At 39.9% G+C, this 26993-nt stretch overlaps 1 protein-coding gene across 12 annotated transcripts in view; it reads left to right on the forward strand.

Annotated features, from left to right (window-relative positions):
- HERC1 (HECT and RLD domain containing E3 ubiquitin protein ligase family member 1) overlaps positions 1–26993 on the forward strand; it is a 206775-nt gene that overhangs the window by 153821 nt on the left and 25961 nt on the right. For 7 of the 12 annotated variants that reach the window (XM_058665701.1, XM_058665708.1, XM_058665705.1 and 4 more), the window contains 17 exons: positions 28–144; positions 354–585; positions 1158–1282; positions 2594–2814; positions 3740–4008; positions 4911–4963; positions 5976–6176; positions 7754–7928; positions 10633–10903; positions 11024–11237; positions 11957–12213; positions 12580–12707; positions 13732–13859; positions 15671–15871; positions 17943–18073; positions 24929–25128; positions 25499–25604. In XM_058665701.1, the coding sequence (XP_058521684.1) occupies positions 28–144; positions 354–585; positions 1158–1282; positions 2594–2814; positions 3740–4008; positions 4911–4963; positions 5976–6176; positions 7754–7928; positions 10633–10903; positions 11024–11237; positions 11957–12213; positions 12580–12707; positions 13732–13859; positions 15671–15871; positions 17943–18073; positions 24929–25128; positions 25499–25604 (3029 nt within the window). The remainder of the gene's footprint in view (positions 1–27; positions 145–353; positions 586–1157; positions 1283–2593; positions 2815–3739; positions 4009–4910; positions 4964–5975; positions 6177–7753; positions 7929–10632; positions 10904–11023; positions 11238–11956; positions 12214–12579; positions 12708–13731; positions 13860–15670; positions 15872–17942; positions 18074–24928; positions 25129–25498; positions 25605–26993) is intronic. The other 5 variants (XM_058665710.1, XM_058665711.1, XM_058665712.1 and 2 more) reach the window with 3 other exon arrangements.

Here is a 26993-nt window from a genome sequence, read left to right on the forward strand (position 1 = left end):
TATGCCCTTGTCTTTCTGTTGCCTCAGCCTTGTCAGATCCGAGCAGCCGACTTTCAACTTCTCCTCCTCCTCCAGCAATTGCAGTCCCCCTGCTCGAAATGGGATTTTCGCTCCGGCAGATTGCCAAAGCCATGGAAGCTACAGGTAGGGTGAGTTTTAATGTATCATTATATGTGAGTATGAGAAGTCCTATCACACTAAAGATTATATATTTTCTAAGAGATGGCAAAGCTTGATAGAATTTTAATGCCAGATTTAATTATAGGGACAAAAGAAGAACTCTCATAGTGATCAGGAGAGATAACTAATTGTTTTGCCGACATTTAATATCACACGCTTTCTGCCTTGCACAGGTGCTCGGGGAGAAGCTGATGCCCAGAATATCACTGTCCTTGCCATGTGGATGATAGAGCACCCTGGGCATGAGGATGAGGAAGAGCCCCAGCCAGGCAGCACAGCTGACTCCAGGCATGGAGCAGCAGTTCTGGGCAGCAGTGGGAAGTCAAATGACCCATGTTATTTGCAGTCACCAGGAGACATACCTTCAGCTGATGCTGCAGAAATGGAGGAGGGCTTTGGTGAAAGGTGAAATTCTACTTTATGTATTTCTGTTCCATGTGTTATGCCTTTAGAAATCCATGTATTTCCCTTCTTAAATGTTTTTTTAAACCCTGTGTGTAAAGTTGAAAAACATAGGTATAAGAAAAGGTTTATCCTTTTTCATTTTAACCATGAAGTCATATAGTTACCATGTAGTATTTTATCTAACATATATACTTTTGTAACAGGCTCAGTGAATAGTTTTCATAACTTCTCATGAAATATCTATTTCTCCTAGGCAAGGATTTGTAGTCATTTAAAATATAAGTATTTTAATTATTGAAGACTTGGTCAAGGTCATATTTTATCTCACTTGAACATCTGTTAAAAATCATTTCATTTCTGCTAGAATTAAATATCGAATGGAAGAAGCTATTGTTTAGGGTTTATGATATGTCATTTCTATAATTTAGGAGCTTATAAGGGGCCAAAATTGTTTAATAGTTTTATAATAAATATTTTTTTTATCAGTGATATTTGAAGAAAAAAAACAGTACGATAAGCAAGCTTTTTGGTGATAGTTTCTAAAGCTAGTGCTTTCAAACTTACTCTTGTAGCCCTGATAATCTGGATCATACAGAGAATGCAGCTTCTGGAAGTGGCCCACCAGCTAGAGGTCGCTCAGCAGTAACGCGAAGGCACAAGTTTGATTTAGCCGCTCGCACATTGCTAGCAAGAGCAGGTAATTATGTTTCACATCCTTCTCTTGGTGAGAGATCTTATTTTAAAACCTAATATAAAGACTACATTAAAGAAAATGTGACTATTGATCCTGAGTATTTAGTCCCTTCATACTACCAGGGCAGTTTGTATTTCCACACATTCACATAATTTTACTTCATTGGAATCACTGCATATAGTTATGGATTTATTTTAAAATTCCCCCTTGATACAGAAGGTTATACTGCCACTTAAAGCTTCTAAGAAACTTTCTAAATGATCCTCTGCCCTGAATCAATTATAGTTTAATAAGCTCATATTTAATACATAGCACAGTAGTAAGAAGGAACTGAAAAGGTACTGGGCACCACTGCCACTCCCTAAATAATTCCTGATTATTCTGATGTACTCTGGAACTTAGGGCTTCACTGCTAGGAAAAGCTTTAACACACACACAGAATCTCCTTGATTACATTAGTGAATTTTTTATTGCATTGGTGAATTTTTGGATTATGTCCTGGACATGTCAAGTCTAGATTCTAGGAATCATATTTTTTAAAGGATTTATTTTTTTTTTTTTTTGGAAAGGTAGATTTACAGAGAGAAGGAGAAACAGAGAGAAAGATCTTCCATCTGCTGTTTCACTCTCCTAGTGGCCACAATAGCCAGAGCTGAGCCAATCCGAAGGCAGGACCCAGGAGCACCTTCTGGGTCTCCCACATGGGTGCAGGGTCCCAAGGATTTGGGCCATCCTCTACTGCTTTCCCAGGCCACAAGCAGGGAGCTAATGGAAGTGAAAGAGTGGGGACATGAACTGGTTCCCATATGAGATTCTGGTGGTTGCAAGGCGAGGATTTAGTTACTAGGCCATCGTGTTGGACCTGGGAGTGTATTTTCTAAGCCAATAATTGGGATATGTGATTTGTCTAAACAGAAATTAATCATTGAAGTATTATAGCATGTGATTCATTAATTTTATATAACCAGTGAAAGAGATACTGAGAAATTGAGACTGGTATTCTTTGACAATACAGGATATATCTTCCCCATATAATGAAAAGGGACTGAATTGTTTAAACTGAAGACTAGTAATAGCCAATCCCTATTTAGCGTTTTCTATATAACTAGTGTTATAAACTATTGTACATGGATTATCCTATTTAAAAAACTATCAACAAGCCAGTGGTGCATGGGTGCTACTGTTATCCTCATTTTATGTACAATTTGAAATTTAAGCAGCTGGGATAGGTTCTCACCTATGACAGTTAAGTGGTGAAATATTCAGAATTATTTTATTCATGCAAATAAAATGCCTTTTTTGTTTTGTTCTGAGCGGGGTTATACCGCTCTGTGCAGGCCCACAGGAATCAAAGTCGGAGAGAAGGAATATCTTTGCAGCAAGACCCAGGGGCGTTGTATGACTTTAATTTAGATGAGGAGTTGGAAATTGATCTTGATGATGAAGCAATGGAAGCTATGTTTGGACAAGACCTGACCAGTGACAATGATATTCTGGGAATGTGGATCCCAGAGGTACTGGATTGGCCTACCTGGGTGTGTGTGATTGCAGCGGGGGCTGCTCTGACTTATTTTCCTGCCCTCCTGTTCATATAGCTTACTAACAGCAGCCATGCCTAGAGTTGAAGCATTCTAAAAGTCTTACCTCTCATCCTGAGGTTTGGGGATTTAATGCTTAAGGTGACTTTGACATCTACAAATTATGAAGAAAAAGCCTCATTGCTTTCTGGTGCGATTTTATTGCTTCTCTCCCCAGACTAGACAAGTAGCATCACATTATAGTGAGATTTGATTCTGATGTCAAAGATAGATAATGAAATAGGCCTCAGGTCCCAGTAAATGCTGCTGAGTTATGTAATATAGCTGCTTATGCTCACATTGCTATCTGAATGCATGCTCTTCTCCTTCATAGGTTCCATTTAATCACTGTGATGCCTCATTCTAGGAACCTAGATCTAGTATCTGCCTCCATCCAGGAACAGGGAACATGGTGGGTTAGTGTGTATGCCTTGTTTAGCGTTACATTTTTGTAGTGGAAGAACTAAAAGTGCATAGATGTGAGTCCTATTAGAAAGAGAGGCTAGTGTGTTAAGTAAATAAGATAAATGAATCCTAATGATTTTTGTAGAAATTCAGAAAATAGATATTTGCCTATGGCTAAATGAAAAGTAATTTTCACTAGAGAGTTGTTTTTAAAAATCATTTTTGAGATAAGGCTTATGTTTATTTTTTGTTGGTTAAGTGATTAGTTATAGAGAAGAAAGGTAAAGAATACTTTCAGATTGTGTGATCTGATTTCTGATTTGGAAAAGTTTTTTAGGTAGCATTTCTGAGCATGGTAAAAACACTCTCATATATGCAAACCAAGTAGATAATTTAATGTCATAGATGACCTTTTTACCTCTTCTTAATTTTATGTTGAATTGGTTGTAATAATTTGATGTGAAATCATTTTGTGCAGCATGTTTGTGAATCTGAAGACAGGGAAGAAGTGGTGGTGTGTGAACTGTGCGAATGCAGTGTCGTCAGCTTCAATCAGCACATGAAGAGAAACCACCCAGGCTGTGGACGTAGTGCAAACCGCCAGGGCTATCGCAGCAACGGCTCCTATGTGGATGGCTGGTTTGGCGGTGAATGTGGGAGTGGAAATCCATACTACCTGTTATGTGGCAGCTGCAGGGAGAAGTACCTGGCCCTCAAGACCAAATCTAAGACCACAAGTTCTGAAAGGTACCTTGAACTTATGTATTCAGGACCTCTTAATAAGATGTCTTGATATTTAGGACATGGGAACTGTCATTTTTTTTTTCATAGGAGGAGTTAGTTACTTTTGTCCTTCTTTTAAATTCTGTGTTGGCTGAATTGGGGACAGAAAGGATGGTAGAGGAATTCATGTTCCTAGCAAGACTGGGAGGTTGTCAGCATCTCTGGGAGTCTAGGCATAGTGGCATGACAGCAGATCTGTCACTAGAGTTTGACTGTTAAGCTTTGATTTGTCGACAAACTGTGGTGGGACCCTTGCCTTAAATTGCAAGAGGCTGTCAGTCTTTATGGAATAGTATTTGATTACAAGAGGTGTTCGTGATCCAGAAGTCTCCCCAGTAGTTTGGTAAAATGATCATTTATAAGCATGTGTGTATCTGTATAGCAGCGGGTGGGTTTTTTTTTTTTTGTTTTCATTTTCATATGTTTCATATGTTGATTTAAAAGGCAAAGGGATATCTCCTATCTGCTGGTTCACTCTCCACATGCTACTCTCCAGAGAGTAGCTAGGGCTGGGCCAGGTGAAGCCTTAGCTTGAATCTCCCACAGGCATAGCAAGGACCTAAGTGCCTGAGCCATTACCCATTGCCTCCCTGAGTGTGGATGAGCAGAAGGCTGCAGTCAAGAGTGGAGCCAGGACTCCAACCCAGGCACTTTGATTTGGGATGATATGGATGTTAGAAGTGGTGTCTTCATCAGTAGGACAGATGTCCATGCAGTTTTTATTGTATTAGTACATATCATGGAACACATTTTTAATTTTGTGCTGCTTTATTAATGACCTCTTAAAATATTCTAATGACTTAATTTGCTTTTTTGAGTACTAACAGTTTTATATAAAAAAACAATGTTCTTCATGTTTGGTGCAGGTACAAGGGACAAGCTCCAGATCTAATTGGCAAACAGGACAGTGTGTATGAAGGTAGTTGTTTGTTTTGTTTTGAGAGCTTCTTTATTTTACATGCATTTTATATCTGTACATATACATATATGCATATCCTTTGCCTAACATCTTTTACTAAAATTTACTTTTATTGTATGTGTGTTTGTACTTATATGTTCACTTAAACTTTCTCTAAAAAACTAGGTAGTCTGATACCAACATCCCTAGTTTGAAAGTCAGAGGGAAAAGACCTGAGTGCAAATACTAACTGAATAGCAGAATATTAATTTTTGCTTGGCATCTATAAATTTAAAAAATTTTTTTAAAGATTTACTTATTTTTATTGGAAAGACAGATATACAGAGAGGAGGAGAGACAGAGAGGAAGATCTTCCGTCCAATGGTTCACTCCCCGCGCGGTCGCAACAGCTGAAGCTGAGCCAATCCGAAACCAGGAGCCAGGAACTCTTCCAGGTCTCCCATGTGGGTGCAGGGTCCCAAGGCTTTGGACCGTCCTCGACTGCTTTCCCAGGCCACAAGCAGGGAGCTAGATGGGAAGTGGAGCTGCTGGGATTAGAACCGGCGCCCATATGGGATCCTGGCGTGTGCAAGGCGAGAACTTTAACCACTACATTATTGCGCCAGCCCCAGGCATCTATAAATTTGAGTAAGGAAAGGATTAATGTATTTTTAAGTTCTACCCTAATTGTGAAAAACAAGTAATAATAACAGTAGCAATGGTGATGACCAGCAGTTTTTCTGAAGCACTCATTTGCTGGAAGGAACTCATGCCCCAGGGCAATCCAATTTTGCTGTTAGAAACTCCCCTTACAGCCTGTAATGTGGGCTTTACTTTCACTGAATGTGACAACACTGCCCTTTCCCCTGATTTCACTGTGCCTCAAGAGTGCAGTCTGGTTAGATCCCCAGGAGGTGGTGCCATGATTCATTTTGTGGCCCTGGACTTTGGGATGTATCTCCTAGTAATCATTGTCATCAATGTCATGCCACTTACAGTCACGTACCATACATTTATTTTGCTTAAATTTCAGAAGACTGGGACATGTTGGATGTTGATGAAGATGACAAGCTAACAGGTGAAGAAGAATTTGAATTGCTTGCTGGGCCACTTGGTTTGAATGATCGGCGTATCGTACCAGAGCCAGTTCAGTTCCCGGACAGTGACCCCCTGGGAGCATCAGTTGCGATGGTCACAGCCACGAACAGTATGGAGGAGACACTGATGCAGATAGGTAAACTGAAATGCTGATTGGTATGAGTTTTATAGTCTATATTAGTTTTGGAGATAAGTTAATAATAATGATAGCAAGGTAAATAATAACAGTTCAACAAGGTCTTATCCAATCAAGTCTCTCTCATGAGTTTTAATATCTTGAAAATACAATGTGTTGTTTTAATTTTTTTGTCTTATAAAACGAAGTAAGAAAAAAGTTATATAAATATGATTAAAACTTAAGTAGTTTATAAGAGAATCCTATAACTAAGAATTTTTGTGGAATTTTTGTGGCAAATTTTTGCTGGAATATTAATAAAGATTTGAAGCAGAGTTGGTGATTCAGTTTTTTATGTGAACTTAATGCATATTTAAAAGCTATATAGCTTTTCTGTATTTATGTATATTAATTTAAGCAGAAGTGATAAATTATCAAAATGAAAGAAATATATTTAATAAGAAATAACTCATGGGCCCGGCGGCGTGGCCTAGCGGCTGGGGTCCTCGCCTTGAAAGCCCCGGGATCCCATATGGGCGCCGGTTCTAATCCCGGCAGCTCCACTTCCCATCCAGCTCCCTGCTTGTGGCCTGGGAAAGCAGTCGAGGACGGCCCAAAGCTTTGGGACCCTGCACCCGCGTGGGAGACCTGGAAGAGGTTCCTGGTTCCCGGCTTCGGACTGGCGCAGCACCGGCCCGTTGCGGCTCACTTGGGGAGTGAAACATCGGATGGAAGATCTTCCTCTCTGTCTCTCCTCCTCTCTGTATATCCGGCTTTCCAATAATAATAAAACCTTAAAAAAAAAAAGAAAAATTAAAAAAAAAAAAAAGAAATAACTCATATAGTTACACAATTAAGTTAGAAATAATGAAGTCAGTGGGTCCGGTATGGTAACCTAGTGGCCAAAGTCCTTGCCTTGCATTGCCAGGATTCCATATAGGCACCAGTTAGGATCCAGGCTGCTCCACTTCCCTTCCAGCTCCCTGCTTGGAGATTGAACTGGCGAATAGAAGATCTCTCTCTCTCTCTCTCTCTCCTTCTCTCTGTATATCTGCCTTTCCAATAAAAATAAAGAAATCTTTAAAATAAAAAAAGAATGAAGTCAGAACTTTTTGAAATAGCTAAGATTTTCCTGAGACATTTTTTTGTCTGTTTTGGAAAGGAAGATTTACAGAGAAAGATCTTCCATCTACTGGTTCACTCCCCAAGTGGCCGCAGTGGCCACAGCTGAGCTGATCCAAAGAAGCCAGAAGCTTCTTCCAGGTTTCCCAGCCAGGTGCAGGGTCCCAAAGATTTGGGCTGTCCTCTACTGCTTTCCCAGTCTATAAGCTGGGAGCTGGAAGGTAAGTGGAGCAGCCAGGGTACGTATTGGGCTCATATGGTTTCCCAGCACATGCAAGGCAAGGACTTTAGCCACTAGGGTACCACTCTGGGCCCTCTTGGAGACATTTTTTTGTATAACCAAATTACAAATGAGCAAAACCCATTGGTTTTCTCTGTTTTCTTGAATCCTATAACCTATGTAGATAGAATTTTTTAATAGTCTAGATACTTATGTGTTACCTTGTTGAGAACTAAGTAAAATCATATTTTTTCAGGTTGCCATGGCTCTGTTGAAAAGAGCTCCTCTGGGAGAATAACACTGGGAGAGCAGGCAGCTGCCCTAGCAAACCCTCATGACAGGGTGGTGGCTCTAAGGAGGGTGACTGCTGCGGCTCAGGTCCTTCTGGCCAGAACCATGGTCATGAGAGCACTGTCACTTCTCTCAGTCAGGTAAGTGTTACTTTTGGTCAAATAAGGCTAAATTGGATTCTAGCACATATAATAAGATTGGAATCTGGTATTATGTGAGACAGTGAAATAGAATTTTAGAAGCTCAAATTTATATTGTTAAATGAGAGATGTAACATGTTCGACCAATTAGTTAAATACTTTCCCTTTTTTGGTGGGAAAAAGCTGCGTTTCTTTTCTAGGGCTGTTGGCCAATTTTTACCTAGCACCAAGTTAGACCAACAGCCTTAGTTTCCCATTTCAAATGGCTAAAAAATAATAATAATAATAAAGTGGGAAGAAAAGAAAGGAGAATTAATACCATCTAAAAGGTCTCCAGTTAAGGAGGAGTATTTAATGGCAAATTAATGAAAGCAGGAAAGCCCTAAGGTAAGAACCCAAGATTTAAATAAGACTACCAAGTATTGGCTCCAGGACATATGGTGGAGAAGAGTTATGTGTAGGTACATTGCTAAATACCTATATATATATACACACACTCATATACTTATGCACTCTTGAGTTTTGACTTAGTTTGTAATCATGGTTTACTCTGAAGAACAATGGAGAAAAGATGTCATTTTTAATAAGCATTGGATGATTTATCTAAATAGGATAAAAAATCTTGCTCCAGCCTTATACTGTATTAAAACAAATAATTCCAAAGTGACTCTTAAAACTAAATTTAAGGAATTAAATCAATAAATTTTCTGGAAGATAACAACAAGAATTTATTCTTGATTTTAAGCAAGTCACATATATTGAAACAGAAAAGTTTGCTTAGTAAAAGCTGTTAAGAAAGTAAAACACACTATAGAATAGAAGATATTAGCGGTGCATAAAACCAACAACAGAGAATGCGAAGAATTCCCATTCATCAGTAAGAAAATGACAATTCAAAAAAGAAAAAATGGACAAAGCACACTGAGTATCACAAAAGGGTACAGCATAAAAGAAAATTTCCGGGCCCGGCGCCGTGGCCTAGCGGCTAAAGTCCTCGCCTTCAACGCCCCGGGATCCCATATGGGCGCCGGTTTTAATCCCGGCAGCTCCACTTCCCATCCAGCTCCCTGCTTGTGGCCTGGGAAAGCAGTCGAGGACGGCCCAATGCATTGGGACCCTGCACCCGCGTGGGAGACCCGGAAGAGGTTCCAGGTTCCCGGCTTCGGATCGGCGCACACCAGCCGTTGCGGCTCACTTGGGGAGTGAATCATCGGATGGAAGATCTTCCTCTCTGTCTCTCCTCCTCTCTGTATATCTGACTTTGTAATAAAATAAATAAATCTTTAAAAAAAAAAAAAAAGAAAATTTCCAAATAGCTAATAAACATGAAATACTTTTTTAACCTCATTATTCCTCAGAGAAATGAACCCAATGAGATATTACTGTATATCCAGTAGCGTGGCTGAGCTGTGAAAGACTAGAGGGGAAGCGTAAGATGTGAAACTTCAGTCTTTACACTGCTATGAGAGAGAAATTAAACTGCTTATTTGGAAGGCTGGTCAGCTGTACCAGCTGAAGCCAAGCATGAGCTCTTTGACCCCGAAGTCCACTTCTGGACACTCACACATAGGGACACCGAAAGATGTGTATGAGAGCATTCATGCATAATAACTGCATACTGTTCCTAGCTACTTGATTGTCTTTCACATTGAGTGAATGGATCATGGTATTTTATCTGTCAGTGACAATGATTGAACTTCTATAATGCAACAACTTGGATGAATCTTTTTTTTAAGATTTATTTTTAGTGTTATTGGAAAGGCAGATATACAGAGAGGAGGAGAGACAGACAGAAAGATCTTTCATCCACTGTTCACTCCCCAAATGGTTGCAGCGGCCAGAGATGAGCTGATCCAATGTCAGGACTCAGGAGCTTCTTCTGGGTCTCCAACACAGGTGCAGGGTCCCAAGGCTTTGGGCCATCCTCAACTGCTTTCCCAGGCCACAAACAGGGAACTAGATGGGAAGTAGAGCAGTCAAGACACAAACCAGCGTCCATATGGCATCCCGACACATGCAAGGCAAGGACTTTAGTCACTAGGCTACCACATCGGGCCCTGGACGAATCTTAAAAAGATAATGTTGAGCCAAAGAAGCCAGACACTAACCATACATGCTTTATTATTCTATTTGTGTGCTGTTTACAACAGGGAAAGCTAGTTTATTGCACTGTCAGTCAAGCAATGGTGACATTTTGAGGGCCTCACGACTGAGCCGAGTCCAAGGGCAACTTCAGAGGTGCTGGCAGTGTTCTGTTTCTTTATCTAGATTAGATAAAAAACCATCTGGCCTATGAACTAAGACCTGTAAAATCTTAGGGTCTGACCCTGCCAAGGGAAACTCAGACAGGACTCAAAATTCGATACATATAGCAGGCAAATATCTAAGTTGATAATTTTGCATGGACCTTAACCATGTTATTTCCCCACCCCTTCTGGGGTGATAACATGAATTCAATTTGTCAAAATTCATGGTTTGTGAATATTCCTATATGTTATACTTTGGTAATTCACTTATTTTTCAGGTGTGTAATTTCCAGCTTGCATAGCATTTTTGTTAATTCTTAGAATATGTCTGGCCAGTGGTAATGCAATTTGCATTTTATTCTGTTGGTTGATCAATGGATAGTATGCAGCAGACTCCAGATGATCCCTTAAGAAATCCATTTTATTTATGCATCTGAAATGTGTTTCTTTCCTGGCAGTGGTTCCAGTTGTAGCTTGGCTGCTGGTCTCGAGTCTCTGGGGCTAACAGATATTAGAACGCTGGTGCGATTAATGTGCTTGGCTGCAGCAGGGAGAGCTGGCCTCTCCACCAGCCCTTCTTCCATGGCAAGCACCTCAGAACGTTCACGAGGTGGGCATAGCAAGACCAACAAGCCTATCTCTTGCCTGGCCTATCTGAGCACCGCTGTGGGATGTCTGGCATCAAATGCGCCTAGTGCTGCAAAACTGCTGGTGCAATTGTGTACACAGGTAAGTTAGTTCCAGTGCAACAGGAGAAGCAGATTTCCTGCGGAGTCTTGAGCTTTCAAAGGTTTTTGTTTCAAAATTATGTATAGTAATTAAACCCATTTGTTTCAATTGCCATTTCAGAACTTGATTTCTGCTGCAACAGGTGTAAATCTCACCACTGTTGATGATCCAATTCAGCGGAAGTTTCTACCCAGCTTTCTTCGAGGAATTGCAGAAGAGAATAAGCTTGTCACCTCCCCAAACTTTGTTGTAACTCAGGCCCTTGTGGCATTACTGGCAGATAAAGGGGCCAAACTGAGACCTAACTATGATAAGTCAGAAGTTGAAAAGAAAGGTGAGTCTCATCCTATTTAAATACATTGTCTTCTGATCAACTTGATTTCATTTTTTTAAAGTGTGTTTTGAGGTTATTATGTATAATAAATAAAATATAAGTTCTTTAAGTTTAAAACATAAAGGAAGTACATGACTACTTTTTAAATGGAGATAAGTATTTAGACATTTATTAAATTTAGTTACAGATTATAGTTTGAGTTGTCATAGATAAGAATCTTGGTAGATTCCTTAATAAAATTTGGATAAAGACAATACTGCTTTTGTCTTAAGATGATAACCCTTTAATTAACCCTTAGTTAATCACTCTGTCTCCCCTTCTCTCCATTGGGACAATTTGGTTTAGATAGATGGACTTTTAGAATCGTTAGAGTCTGACCTCCTGATTGAATGTTAGAGCACTTTTGAAGAAAAGCTAAAATGTTACTGTTAAGGGCATGCTACCTCTGCCCTGGCCTAGAAGTGATTTCTGCTGTGTTCCTAGATTGCTATGTCCTTGAAGCAAAGACTGTTGTTTGATGTATAATGAAATGTGCTTTTGCAATGAATTATGTCTGTTGTAGAATATGATATGAGATAAATGCTTTGTATGTTGTGTGCATATATTAGTGACATGATTACTTGAAAAGTTGCTAATTCTTAAAAGATATGGGTTAACCCATTTTTGTTTACCACCACCAGCTCTCACCTGGGCATCATTTCATTGTTTTGTTTAAGCAGGTTTTATTGCCCAATTGTATGCCCATCCTTCCTATGATCCTTCTGCTGTAGGCCCTCTGGAGCTGGCCAATGCCCTGGCAGCCTGCTGCCTGTCCTCCAGGCTGTCCTCACAGCATAGGCAATGGGCTGCTCAACAACTTGTGCGCACTCTTGCTGCACACGACCGTGACAACCAAACTACTCCACAAACGCTCGCTGATATGGGAGGAGATCTCAGAAAATGCTCCTTCATCAAGTTGGAGGCTCATCAGAACAGAGTATGTATTTTAAATGTGAAGTGTGTTAATCACCTCAACTAAGATGGAGTAGACTTCTGTAAGAGCTGAAGTTTAGCTCTTCATGTTGCTTTTTCTTTCCCCCAACCTCAGGTCTCTTTGTTTCTCAGTGGCAGACGCGCATATACACACAAACACATGCACACATTCACACATGCACAGACAAAGCATTTACCATGGTTTGCCTGGTAGTTATTTAACTCTATTCCCTGTATGCTAGGCTGATGTAGCATGCTTAGTATCAGATCAAGAATGAGAAGACAACCAGAGGAATAGCTGTTAGAACTTTTGCATGTGACAAAACTGTATTAAAACTTGTTCAAGTATCACGACTTTCAATTTTTCTAGGTAATGACATGTGTGTGGTGCAATAAAAAAGGGCTTTTGGCTACAAGTGGCAATGATGGCACCATTCGAGTTTGGAATGTTACCAAAAAACAATATTCGCTGCAGCAAACCTGTGTCTTTAATAGACTGTGAGTACGAATTTCACTTGTGTAATAAATAAAACAGAATCCAAGATTGGGCCCCATCTTAGCTGTGCTAATGTAATCAAATTACCACTGAAATTTTTTTGTTTGATTTCTATTTCTGTATTTACAGGTTTTTAAAAAAATATTCTAGGGTAATGATTGAGAAAATATAATCTTAAAATATATTTTAACTCATTCAGAATTAAACAATGGTCTGTTAACAAATAAATGTTTAGTTATATAAAACATTAGGCTGACTTTTCATTACTTTTAGAAGATTGTTTAGGCAATAGAGTAATTATATTACATCTTTATCAGAGTGTAGCATTTTTCATAATGTAGATATTACACTTGTTGTAAATATTTCTTTCCTGAGGACTTCCCTGAGGTTAGGCAAGCCAGAACTGGTATGTTCTCAGTAATGACTGTTTATTATAGCCCATACAAAATCTAAATTTTTAAAGTTTTTTTTATTATTGGAAAGACAGATATATATATAGAGAGAAGGAGATACAGAGAGAAAGATTTTCTGTCCGCTGGTTCACTCTCCAGGTAGCGCATTGACAAGAGATGAGCTGATCCAAAGCCAGAAGCCAGGACTTTCTCAGAGTCTCCCACAGAATCACAGGGTCATCTTTTACTGCTTTCCCAGGCCATAAGCAGGGAGCTGGATGGAAAATGGAGCCAGCTGGGATACAAACCAGGGCCCACTTGGGATCCTGGTGGATGCAAGGCGAGGATTTAGCTACTTGCCCATCATGCTGGGCGCGAAATCTGCATTTTTTTGTTGCCAAATCATATGCGTATTATATGAGGAATGCTCTAAGCATTTTTTCATAATTCTACAATTTTCACATGACTACACACACCAACTAATGCATAATTATTAATATTGGTAACCGCACTTTGAAATCGAAAAGTCTACTGTTGTATGCTTTGGTCTGTATGAAGTCCTTATTATCAAATTTGGGTTGTAGTTTGTTTTTGGATGATGAAGAGAATCCCATGGATGTCTATTGTATTCTAGGGAAGGAGATGCTGAGGAAAGCCTGGGATCACCCAGTGATCCAAGTTTCTCGCCTGTTTCTTGGAGTATCAGTGGGAAGTACCTGGCTGGAGCTTTGGAAAAGATGGTGAATATCTGGCAAGTTAATGGTAAGAGTCACAGAAATAACAATAAATCATGAAAGCTACTTCTTAGCACTTTATGTTGGCCTTCTGAGTCCTAATTGTAGCTTTTTTTTTTTTTTTTTTTTTTTGGTTAAAACTTGAGAACTCTCTGGCTATTCAACAACTGTGAAAATCTGCACAACGTGGTTTTAATTAGAGAGGGTATAACCTATTCCCTATCTTTTCTTTCTAGGAGTTCTAACCAACCTAGTAGTTGTAAACTAAAAATTCTTTCAATGTACTACTAAATGTTCAGAGTAGGGTCTGAGATGAAGTAGCATTCACTGGCTTTAAGCAATATATTTTTTAATGGTTTGAAGTGTTTCTGTTGTTTCACAAGTACACATTCCTATCAGTATTTTTTACAGATTTATCTTATTTTTATTGGAAAGGCAGATTTACAAAGAGAAGGAAAGACAGAAAGATCTTCCATTAGTTCACTTCTCAGGTGGCTGCAACAGCCAGAGATGAGCTGATCCAGAGCCAGGAGCTAGGAGCCTCTTCCAGGTCTGCCACGCAGGTGTAGGGTCCCAAGGCTTTGGGCCCTCCTCGACTGCTTTCCTAGGCCACAAGCAGGGAACTGGATGGGAAGTGGAGCAGCCAGAACACAAATTCGTGTCCAGTTGGAATCCCGGTGCATGCAAGGCGAGGATTTAGCTGCTGAACCATTGCGCCAGACCCAATCCTATCAGTTTTTATTGTATTACTCTGGAAAATTAAAATATTTTAACCTTACAGCTGGTAGTGTTTTCTTCTATTTTACATATTTGGAGTTTAACAGTTGGTCAATTAATTTGGTTTTCAAATAACTATTAGGACTTAAGTGTTTGACATTTGCACATTGAAAATTGCCTCTACTCTTTTTCTTATACATATTAGTGTCCTGTTAAGTCTATTAATCTGATAATCACAGGGTAATTCAAAAAGTTTGTGGAAAATGGAATTAAAAATAAGGTGGGCAGGCATATAGCACAGCAGTTAAGACACTTGTGTCCACATTGTAGTACCTGGGTTTTGATTATGCAGACCCTGGGAGGCAGCTGGGATAGCTCATATAATTCTGTTCTTGACACCTATGTGGGAAACCTGGATGGTGGATATTCCTGGCTCCTAGCTTTTACCTCAGTCCAGCCCAGCCCTGGTTGTTGTATGCATTTGATGAATAAATCAGTAGATTTAGAACTCTTTCTGAAATTAGGTCCCTCATCTCTGTGTCTCTCAGGTAAATACACAGAAACTTTTATGGTCAGAGGCTGGCTTTGGACAGACACTGTAGCATAGCTAATTAAGCTGCTGCTTTTGGAGTACCGGTTTGAGTTCCGATGCTATGCTTCCTGTCAACTCTCTGGTGATGCAACTTGTGAGATGACAGGTGATTGTTCAACTACTTGGACTCCTACTACTCTCATGGGAGACCAGTTCGGAAATTTTGGCTTCAGCCCAGCCCAGCCCTGGTATTGTAGCAGTTTGGGATATGAACTAGCAGATGCAAGATTCCACTATCCCCACCATTACTCTGCCTTTCAAATAAATAAATAGGATTATTTTAGTTAAAAAAAAAACTTAATCTCTGTATACATTTTTCATAATATACATTTTCCATGGATTTTAAGAGCCTTCGTATATAATACATAAATGAAGGATCCTACCTCTTTACATGTTGATTGGTTAGTGTGCTATTATAAAGTTGAGGGCTGGTTTGTGTGTGTATTGGAATTAACTAGTATTTATTTTTTTTAGTTGTTTTTCTTTGAAAGAATTAAGTGACAACGAGTTAACATTTTCTTCCTGTGTAGGAGGCAAAGGATTAGTAGATATTCAACCTCATTGGGTGTCTGCCCTGGCTTGGCCTGAAGAGGCTCCTGCAACAGCCTGGTCAGGAGAATCTCCAGAATTACTGTTGGTGGGCCGCATGGATGGATCTATAGGACTGATTGAGGTTGTTGATGTGTCCACCATGCACCGTCGAGAATTGGAGCATTGCTATCGAAAGGATGGTAAATGACTGCACTTGTGTCTGGTTCAGAGAGTCCTTCCAAATCAAATAGGCTTACCTGTTGAAAGTGCTAAGAGAATGTGCTTTTCGGCTATGTTTTCTAAATATTCCAGTTTGTGTTTCATTTTATTTAGCTACTGAATTCAGATCTATTTTCGCTACTTACTGCCACCACCACACTTTTCTGTCCAATGAGATTTAATGTTAGAAATAGCCTGTTAGTCATGCATTCTTTGTGTAAATAACTTAACATTCATAGCAGACTTCCTGTCTCCTTTGTAAAGTTAAGACTATCAAGAGGAAAAAAAATCATCAGCAGAGGTGAAATTGTTAACAAATAAGTTGATTGAAGAAGTGGAAAGAGACGGGAAGTTCCTGGTCAGACAAGAAATAGTAAAGAATCTACTTCATTTATTTTCTCACTGTGTACCTTTGATGGGCATCTTAGTAGATAGTTTTTCTTAAGTGTTTGAGGGGATGGGGCAATTCAGAGGACATAGTGTCTGTTTAGTAAAATAGAAGAATTTCCTCTTCAGATTTAGTTTTTTAAAACAGGTCATACCCTTGAAACTAAAACTACTAATGAAAGCATAATGGGGACCTAGGGAAGTATAACCTGTGACACTAGTCTTGGCAATGTTTTCATGAAACAGGTGCAAAAGTAGATAAACTAAGAAGCTTCTGTAAGCAGAGGAAGAACAATGTAAGGAATTTTACTTACAAACCACATGTCTTCTAAGGAATCGATATTCCAAATAACTTAAGTAACAGGAAGGACTCATTAGCAAAAATAAGCAAAAAAAAGGGTGATAGATTTGAGATATACATATTATATTGTTGAAATTAGATAGTATTTTAAGTGTTTCATCACCAAAAATTAATGTATGAGATAATGAATATCAGTTCTTTTTAATTATTTCATACTATGTACATATTTAATAACATTGTATACAACACATGTATACAACATTTGTCTATGGAAATAAATGTTTAAAATAAGAAATGAAAAAAAATAGGTCGTATCTTCATAAGGTTCAAAGTTAAATTATTTTTTTTAAAGATTTTATTATTATTGGAAAGCCGGATACACAGAGAGGTAAAGAGACAGAGAGGAAGATCTTCCATCCGATGTTTCACTCCCCAAGTGAGCCGCAACGGGCCGGTGTGTGCCGATCCAATGCCGGGAACCTGGAACCTCTTCCGGGTCTCCCACGTGGGTGCAGGGTCCCAATGCATTGGGCTGTCCTCGACTGCCCTCCCAGGCCACAAGCAGGGAGCTGGATGGGAAGTGGAGCTGCCGGGATTAGAACCGGCGCCCACATGGGATCCCGGTGGGTTCAAGGCGAGGACTTTAGCCACTAGACCACGCTGCTGGGCCCCTCAAAGTTAAAATTTTGAAAGATACACAGGGAAGAACCCTTCACTCACCCACTCAGATACGTTGTAACTCCATTCTGTCCTCACAGACAAATGCTGTCTTTGCATTTTCTGTAGCCTTTTGAAGTTACATAGGCATAAAGAATTAAATATGAGTGTGGTTTGTTACTATAGGATGTTTAGTTTGGGAGATTCTGTGTAGGGATGGTAAAGCAGAAGGGCGGGGTGATTTTCCTTTTAGACTTGAGTTATCTCACCTCTCACTTTCATAGTAGGTTCTAGTCCAAAAACCTAGTAGTGACAGAATTCACTTTCTGTCAAGTTTTTTTATGCATTCTTTTATTTTTGTCATCATAATTATCATCCTTCTGTTACATGTAGAGTCTTTTAAGCATTTAGTGTAAAGATGGTCTAGTGGCAGTGAATTTCCTTACATTTTGTGTATCTGGGAATTCATCTTGCCTTTAATAGCCATAAGAAAGAAGAATAAGTTTTAAATTGAGACAGTCTTTATAAATGACATGAGTTTTGTGACATCCCCAGTCATGGTGTACATTTTATGTGAATAGACACTAGAGCTCTCTGGAAACTTACTAAATAGCGGTTGCAATAGCATTTATTTATTTTAAAATCTCTTTTAAGTGTGACAATGTCAAGTGTCCCTCTTTTATTCTCTTTCTTTTAAATCATGTTAGTATCTGTTACTTGCATTGCCTGGTTCAGTGAAGACAGACCATTTGCAGTGGGATATTTTGATGGAAAATTGCTGTTGGGAACGAAGGAACCACTTGAGAAAGGAGGCATTGTTCTGATTGATGCACATAAGGTAAAAACAACTTTACCAGATGGTGACTTTTTCTTGATTAAAAAAAAAATAACAATTGCACATCTTTATGGATATAGAGTGTTTCAATACATATATAGTATATATATGTTTCAATACATATATAGTATATACTGGTCAAATAAAAATAATTGGTATACCTATCACCTCAAGCTCATTTCTTTGTCTTGGGAGCATTCAAAATCCTCTCTACTGGCTATTTTGAAATACCTGGTTTTTGTTGTCAGCTATGTTTACTGTATTTTGCTTTAGAACATTAAAGTTGCTCCTCTAACTATACCCCTCTACCTGATAAGAGCTCTGTCTCCAGTCCCCTTTCCATACTTTCTAGCCTCTGGTAAGCACTTTTGAGGGTTTTTTTTACTTTAACATCAATTCTTTTAGTGTTCACAAACGGGTAAAATTATGTGGGATTTATCTTTTTATGTTTGGCTTAAATTATTTCAGTTAACATCACTACCCTCTATTTTCATCTAGAAAATTTCATTTCTTTTTTTTTCAAAGATTTATTTATTATTATTGGAAAGTCAGATATACAGAGAGGAGGAGAGAGAGAGAGGAAGATCTTCCGTCCAATGATTCACTCCCCAAGTGAGCCACAACGGCCGGTGCTGCGCCGATCCGAAGCTGGGAACCAGGAACCTCTTCCGGGTCGCCCATGTGGGTGCAGGGTCCCAAAGCTTTGGGCCGTCCTCAAGTGCTTTCCCAGGCCATAAGCAGGGAGCTGAAGTGGAGCAGCCAGAATTAGAACCGGCGCCCATATGGGATCCCGGAGCGTTCAAGGCGAGGACTTTAGCTGCTAAGCCACGCTGCCAGGCCCCTAGAAAATTTCATTTCATTTGCAGTGTTCCTGCAAATGTTCAAATTTCATTCTTTTCTGTGGCTGAACAGCAAATATTTTATTGTGCATATATGTAATACTTTTTTCACCCATGGTGGACACGTAGGTTGATTGCATGTTTTGGCTATTATGGGAGTGCAGGTGTCTTTTGTCTTTTCAGTGTACTGACACCTCACTTTTTTTTAGATCTATACCCAGGAGTAGGATTACCAGATGGCAGCAAAAAGATTTGGAGATGCTATTTCTGGTCATTTGAGAAACCTTGGGCCTGGCACAATAGCGTAGTGGTTAAAAGTCCTCACCTTAACGCATCGGGAACCCATGTGGGCACTGGTTCTAATCCTGGCAGCCCCACTTCCATCCAGCTCCCTGCTTGTGGCCTGGGAAAGCAGTTGAGGACGGCCCAAAGCCTTGCGACCCTGCACCCGCGTGGGAGACCTGGAGGAGGTTCCTGGCTCCTGGCTTTGGATTGGCTCAGCTGCTGGCTTTGGATTGCTCAGCGGTCGTTGCGGCCGCTTGGGGAGTGAATCATCGGATGGAAGATCTTCCTCTCTGTCTCTCCTCCTCTCTATATATCCACCTTTCCAAAGAAAATAAATAGATCATTAAAAAAAAAAAAGGAAGCCTCTATACTGTTTTCCATGTGGCTGTGCCAATTTACTTTCCACTAACAGTGTCTCAGTTTCCCTTTCTTTGCCTCTTTGTTAACACTGATTATTTTTTGTCTTTTTGATAGTAGATCTTCTAACAAGTAGAGATGATATCGCATTGTAGTTTTGATTAGCATTTTCTAGATTAGTGATGTTGAACAATTTTTCATATACTTCTTAGTCTTTTGTATGTATTTTAGGAAATATTCAGGTTATTTGTCCATTTTTAAATTGGATTATTTTCTTTTTGTTATTGAGTTCTCTATATGTTCTAGATATTAATCTTATCAGATATATAGTTTGCAAATTTTTTTCCCATTCTGTTTATTATTTACTTTGCTGTACCCAATCTTCCACTTTGATGTGCTCCCACTTGTCCATTTTTGCCTTGCTTTTGGGATCATATGCAAGAAATATCTGCTCAGACCAGTGTGCCAAAACATTTACCCTGTGTTTTCTTCTAATAGCGTCTTAGTTTCTGGTCTTACTAGCACATCTTTGGTTTATTTTGAATTGATTTTTGTGTATGGTGAGAATTGGCTGTGTGTGTGTGTGTGCATGTGCACACTGACATTCATTCTTCTATGTGTGGATATTCAATTTTCCCAACATCAGTTATTAAAGAGATAGTCCTTTCTCCAATGGTGCTTTTGTCATAAATCAATTGGCTATATTTCTGAACTCTGTATCTGTTCTGTGTTTCTGTGTTTATGGCAGTACCATTCTGTTTTGATGTTCATAATTTTGTAGAGTGTTTTCAAGTCAGGTATTGTAATATGTCCAGGTTTTTTCTTTCTGCTTCAGCCAATAAGAGTCTTTTGTGCTCCTATACAAATTCTAGGAGTGTCAAATATTCCATATACTGATAAAAAGAATATATATTCTCTAGCTCTTGTGTGAATATTCTGTAATCATCTGTGGAGCTAGTATTGTGGCACAGCAGGGTCAAGCTGCTGCCTGAGATGCTGACATCCTATATGAGCACCAGTTCAAGTCCTAGATGCTCCACTTCTAGTCCAACCCCCTGCTAATGTCCTGAAAAGCAGCAGCAGCAAAAGACCCAAGTGCTTGGGTCCCTACCACCCACATGAGAACTACAGAAGAAGCTTCTGGCTCCTACCTGATCCAGCCCCAACTGTTGTAGTTTTTTGAAAAGTGGACCAGTGAATGAAGATCTCTGTCTCCTCCTCTTTCTCAGTAACTCTGCCTTTCAAATATCTAAATAAATGCTTTTCAAAATATTTCTTAGGTCCATCTGATCTATAGCATAGATTTTAGACAAATTCATTAGCTAATTATATTTGAAAGAGAGACAACAGAAAGAGAAATAGAGGCCTCTCATTCACTAATTCATTCTTCCAAATGCTCACAGCGATCTTGATTTTGAGCCAGGCCAAAGGAGGAGCCAGGAATTCAGCCCAGGACTCCCAGCATGGATGGTGATCAGGGGCCTGAGTAATTACCCTGAGCCATTACCCACTGTTCAGAGTACACATTGCAGGAAACTGGATTGGAAATACAGGAACTTAGGGTCTGACATGATAGCCTCATGGCTAAGTCTCCCCCTTCCATCTGCCAGGATCCCATATGGGCGCCAGTTCTAATCCCGGCAGCCCCATGTCCCAACCAGCTCCCTCCCTGTGGCCTGGGAAAGCAGTGGAGGATGGCACAAAGCCTTGGGACCCTGCACCCGCGTGGGAGACCTGGAGGAGGAAGCTCCTGGCTACTGGTTCCTGGCTTTGGATCAGCTCAGCTCTGGCTGTTGCAGCCACATGAGGAGTGGCTGTGTCATGTTCTCTGTGTCATGTTCTCTCTGTAAATCTGCCTTTCCAATAAAAAGAAGTAAATCTTAAAAAAAAAGAAAAAAAGTAGTAAGGGAACTGAGTCTTGAACCCAGGCACTTGGGTATGGGATGCAGGTCTCCCAAAGGACAACTTAACCACTGTATAGCGCTCCAACTCATGCATGCAAATCTCTCCATTCCTTTACTTTCAATATGTGTGTGTGTGTTTACTGGTAAGTCCCTGGTAGGTAATATATAGTTTTGTCTTAATATTTTATCCATTCAGCCAGGCTAAAAAATAATTTATTTAAAAGTCAGAGTTACAAACAGAGGGAGGGAGAATGAATTTTCCTCTGCCCTTTTACTCCCCAAATTGCAGCAGTGGCAAGGGCTGAACCAAGCTGAAACCAGGAACGAGGAGTGTCATCAAGGTCTCCCACATGGGTGACAGAGGTCCAAATACTAGAGCCATTGTCCTCTGCTGTCCCCAGGCCATTAGCAGGGAGCTGAATCAGAATTGGAGCAGCTAGGTTTCAAACTAGCACCCATAGTGGGTGCCATCGTAACAGGTAGCAGCTTTACCTACTGTGCTAAAACACTCCCCCTCCCCCAGGCTAGGGGGAATTTAATCTACTTGTGTTCAAGGTTATTGGTAGGTTACAACATGCTCCTGTCATTGTGCTCATTATTTTCTCATTCTTTGTCCCTTCCTCTGTTTGTGGTTTGATGTTCTTCTGTAGTGATGATGTAATAAGGTTTGATTCCTTTTTCTGTCTTATCTGTTTATCTACCACCAAATTTTATGTTTCAGGTGTTTCATGCTAGTAGATACTAACCTTTGAGTTTAGATGTAGGACTCACTGAAGCATTTCTCGTAAGGGTGGTCTGGTTGTGTGAAATCCTCCATTTTTGTAATCTCTGAGGCTGCCTTTACCTCTCCAGCTTCTCTTAAGGATGACTTCACAGGGTGTAGCAATCTTGATGGGCAGTTTTTTCTTTCAGCACTCTGAATGATTCATCCTATTCAACTGGCCTGCAGGGTTTCTTCTGTGAAATCCCTTTGCCTTTTGACCGTTATATGAAAACATGCTATGAAGAGTAAGATGCAGTCTAATTGAGTTATTTGAGCTTTGTGAATCTAACTGCCCACAAATATCCAAAGTCTTGAGTTGTTTTTGGCTATTACTTTGTTAAATATACTTTCTGTGCCATTGTCCACCTTTAATGCATTTTATAAAGTTTCTTTTCTCTGGAGTAGTATTAGAGAATTATTATGCTGCCTTGGAAGTGCCATGTTTCTTTCTTGCTTTCTGTTGTGTGTATCCTTACACTGATAATTTCCTCATCAAGTGCAACAGTCTCCTTTTCCAGTTTTTGGGGACTTTTACCCCCAATAGAGACAGGCTTTTTCTTGTGGATAGATGCTAGCTTGTTTGGATATGGTGTGTTCGATTGTAAGTAGACTCAGTAGCGTGGTCTCTCTGCAGTTCTTCAGCGGTAATCCTCTACAGTGCAGCTTGTGGTGACATCACTCACTGGCATCAGCTGAGGCTATTTGTGGTGGTGTGGTATGACTGGAAGTGGGAATGTCTTGCGGCTATTAAAACCCTACATTATACCTTGCCCACTGCAGTGGCCAAGGCCACTGGCTGGCTGTGTGGTAGGCTCAATGGAGGGGGTAGGACCTGTACTTCAGTGGTTATCCGGCCAGGTTTCTGGGCCGTTACAGGCTCGTTGGTAGAATAGCAGGCTCTCCAGCGAACAAATCCAGTCAGGCTGGGCCCTGGTGCATGCAAGCCACTGACTGTATATCACCTTCCCTTCTAGAAGTTTTCTGGTGGCCCTAGGCTCTGAACAACGGGATGATGTTGCTGCAAATGCCTATGTGAGCATGATGGAGTAATCCTAAGATTGGAGATGTATTGTAACCACTAGCCACCAGAGGAGCATGCACAGTAGCCATGGGTCCAGTTTCAAATGGAAATAGCAGCTTAGGTCTTGGAAGGATGGTGATTAAGTTGAGCTCCTAGTTTATGTCATTTTAACTGTGTGAACATTGGACAGCTCTCCCAAACTGTCCAGAGCCTGAATGCTGGATACATCTGCAGTGGCAATCCAGACAGTTGGGGATCTCTAGCTGACTTTGCCCTACAAGGGTAAGTCTGACTTGGCCCTGAGCTGATCTGGCTTGGGAAGACAATCTAAGGGGCAGGACACCTCACTCCTCTGTGGTGTTGTCTTGGGATTTGTGCTCCTCAGGGTTGACCTTCCCTCTGTTCTCCAGCTTACTTCTTCAGTTGTTCCAGTCAGAACATATTTGTTTACTCTTTGTTATTGTTGTCATTTTTAAATGATTTATTTATTTCTATATTTTTAAGGCTAAATTACAGATAGACAGAGATACAGAGAGAAGGGTCTTCTGTTTGCTGGTTCACTGCCCAAATGGACACAACAGCAGAGCTAGGCCATTCCTAAGCCAGGAGCTTCTTCCAGATCTCCCAGGTGGTGGTGGGAGTCCAAGTACTTTAGCCATTTTCATTTGCTTTACCAGGCACTTTAGCAAGGAGCTGAATTGAAAGTGAAGCATTCAGAACTTGAATTGGCATCATATAAGATGTTCATACTTGGGTGGTAGCTTTATGCACTACACCGTGGGGTCAGCCCCTATTGTCCAGTTTATTTATTTATGGATAGATGAGCAACATGCAAGTCTATTCAACCATCTTTTTTCTTGATATTTGCAGTAGTATTGCTTGATACTAATTTCTTTAATTTTTTTACATTAGTCACAATTTCATATTCATGCATGAAGTCTTTGGATTGTGTATGTATGTAGGGAGTATATGTAAAAAGCCTTCAGCCATGAAAGAAGCAAAATTTTAAAATATGAAATAGGAATACCTTCAGAAGACCCCTTGTTCAAAGTGCCTCCCACTAATACTAGAAATCCCATAAAGAATGATCATTTTACTATTATTTTACTTTATACAGAGGTTGCCAGTTCTGATGTTTATAGAACCTTCTAGGCAGGTAACATGAAAGCAAGAATTGGAAGGTGTGGAGGACAATAAAAAAAAATTGGAAGAGTGCAGTGACCAGAGTCATATAAATGCAAAACGTGTCCCGTAAGTGTTTTTCTCAAACACTTAAGAGAATGTGAGAAATGCCCTTCACACTGCTTTGATGTTAAGGGCATTTTGTTAAAAGTTTCTTTTCTTTTTTTATATATACTGTAATGGTTTTCATTGAATAAAAACTGTTCTTAACAAAGGCAAATGCTAATGAAAGATAGCTCATTTTTTATGGAAGATATCCCTTTTAAGCATTTTATAATTTATTCAGCTAACAATTATTTGTCATTAGCAATAGCAAATATGTGTAATACAGACTATTAAAAGCTGAGTTATGTCAGTTGAGATTGATGTGTGTCAATACCTGATTTACATGAAATTCATTTCCAAATGGTATTTGTGCAAATATAGATCATATTTTATTAAATTTAAAGTATTTACTTGCAAAGAAAGCATTACTCTTTTTTTTTTTTCCTCCCTGCACCATCTAAGGAAACCCTTGTTAGTATGAAGTGGGACCCCACAGGTCATATTCTTTTGACATGTGCCAAAGAAGAAAATGTGAAACTATGGGGGCTTGCTGCAGGATGCTGGCGCTGTCTCCATTCACTCTGCCATCCATCTGTTGTGAATGGCATTGCTTGGTGCAATCTTCCAGGGAGAGGATCCAAGTTGCAATTACTGATGGCTACGTAAGTCATTATTTATGTGCATGTGTGTTGTCTTCATGTTTATATTACTGTAGGTGGTTATTCACCTGAAATATGGCCTCTCACAATGGCTAGTTACTGTTTTTCTAATCTGTAACACTGTAAAAGCATTTCAGAAATACTAATTAGTTTTCTAGTGGGAAAGTTGGTATGTAATCTTTTTTTATCTGGGTATGATGTTGTTAGAATGTTGATCCCAGTTGTATTTCCTTTAAAATATTATAGCACACCTACTACAAATAATATTTCAAAGTAATATGACTCTGTTTCTGTTGGCCCTTAATTGATGCTGTTAATTTTTTTGACTCTTGAATATTGGCATGTTTTGATTTTGTGTGATTAATTTTTTAAGTGGCTGTCAGAGTGGCTTAGTATGTGTTTGGCGTATTCCTCAAGACATCACACAGACCAGTGTGACTAACTCAGAAGGATGGTGGGACCAGGAATCAAATTTCCAGGTAATATTCTGGTGTTTTTTTTATGAGCTTATGTGAAATAGTAGAATATATACATTATCATAATTTTGCCTTCATTAGTAAGATTCCCCCCATTATCATATCCTAAAGGGATATTCATTAGGAAAAATTTTTAAATGCCATTCTTTTTGTGTTCTCTGAAACAGATTAATTTATCTTAAGTCACAACATAACTGCTTGTTAAGGTGGATTACTCAAAACATACTGAGGGTGACCATTATGATGGTAGTAATTATAACTGATGCTTTAGGTGGACAGTAATGTGGGAGCACCTCCAGCGAGAACACCTCCCTTAAAAATGCCACAACTCCATCAATGAACAGTGATCTCCTTCTCTTACACAAAAGTTGCAGATTTAGATACTTAGAAAACTGTCTTTGATACCTACAAAGTGTCTTAAGTTCATGAAGCCAGGAGTTGGAAGTTGTGGAGGGGATAAAAAGTAAGGAAGGAAGGCCTGGCCCGGTGACCTAGTGGCTAAAGTCCTTGCCATGCGTGCACCAAGATCCCATTTGGGTGCTGGTGCTCTTTTTTTTTTTTTTTTTTAAGATTCATTTTGTTTTTATTACAAAGTCAGATATACTGAGAGGAGGAGAGACAGAGAGGAAGATCTTCCATCCAATGGTTCACTCCCCAAGTGACCACAACGGCCGGTGCTGCGCTGATCCGAAGCCGGGAACCTGGAACCTCTTCCGGGTCTCCCACACGGGTGCAGGGTCCCAAGGCTTTGGGCCTTCCTCAACTGCTTTCCCAGGCCACAAGCAGGGAGTTGGATGGGAAGTGGGGCTGCCGGGATTAGAACCGGCACCCATATGGGATCCTGACGCTTTCAAGGCGAGGACTTTAGCCGTTAGACCACGGGTGCTGGTTCTAATCCCAGCAGCTCCACTTCCCATCCAGCTCCCTGCTTGTGGCTTGGGAAAGCAGTGGAAGATGGCCCAAAGCCTTGGAATTCTGCACCCGCGTGGGAGACTTGGAAGAAGTTCCTGGCTTTGGATCGACTCGTCTCTGGATTGACTCATCTCATCTCCAGCCACTTGGGGAGTGAATCAGCAGATAGAAGATCTTCCTCCCTGTCCTCCTCTCTTTTTATCTGCCTTTCAAATAAAAATAAATAAATAAATCTTTTGTTTAAAAAGTAAATAAGTAAATAAAAACCAGGAGGTATACATGCTTTCTGTAAGGAACATAGCTGCCACATATTTAATTGTCACCTTTCAGAATCAGCAGATTATCATTATCTGATTGGTTAAGTTTTAAAATAGAAGCCAGTGGTCCTGTATAAAATCTCCCAATGTTCAACATTGGCACCTGGCTTTAAAATTCCTTAAAATACTGAGTGACCAATTCAGTTACTTCTCTGAGCTACCT

The sequence above is a fragment of the Ochotona princeps genome, chromosome 6, assembly GCF_030435755.1.
Source record: "Ochotona princeps isolate mOchPri1 chromosome 6, mOchPri1.hap1, whole genome shotgun sequence".
NCBI lineage: Eukaryota > Metazoa > Chordata > Mammalia > Lagomorpha > Ochotonidae > Ochotona > Ochotona princeps.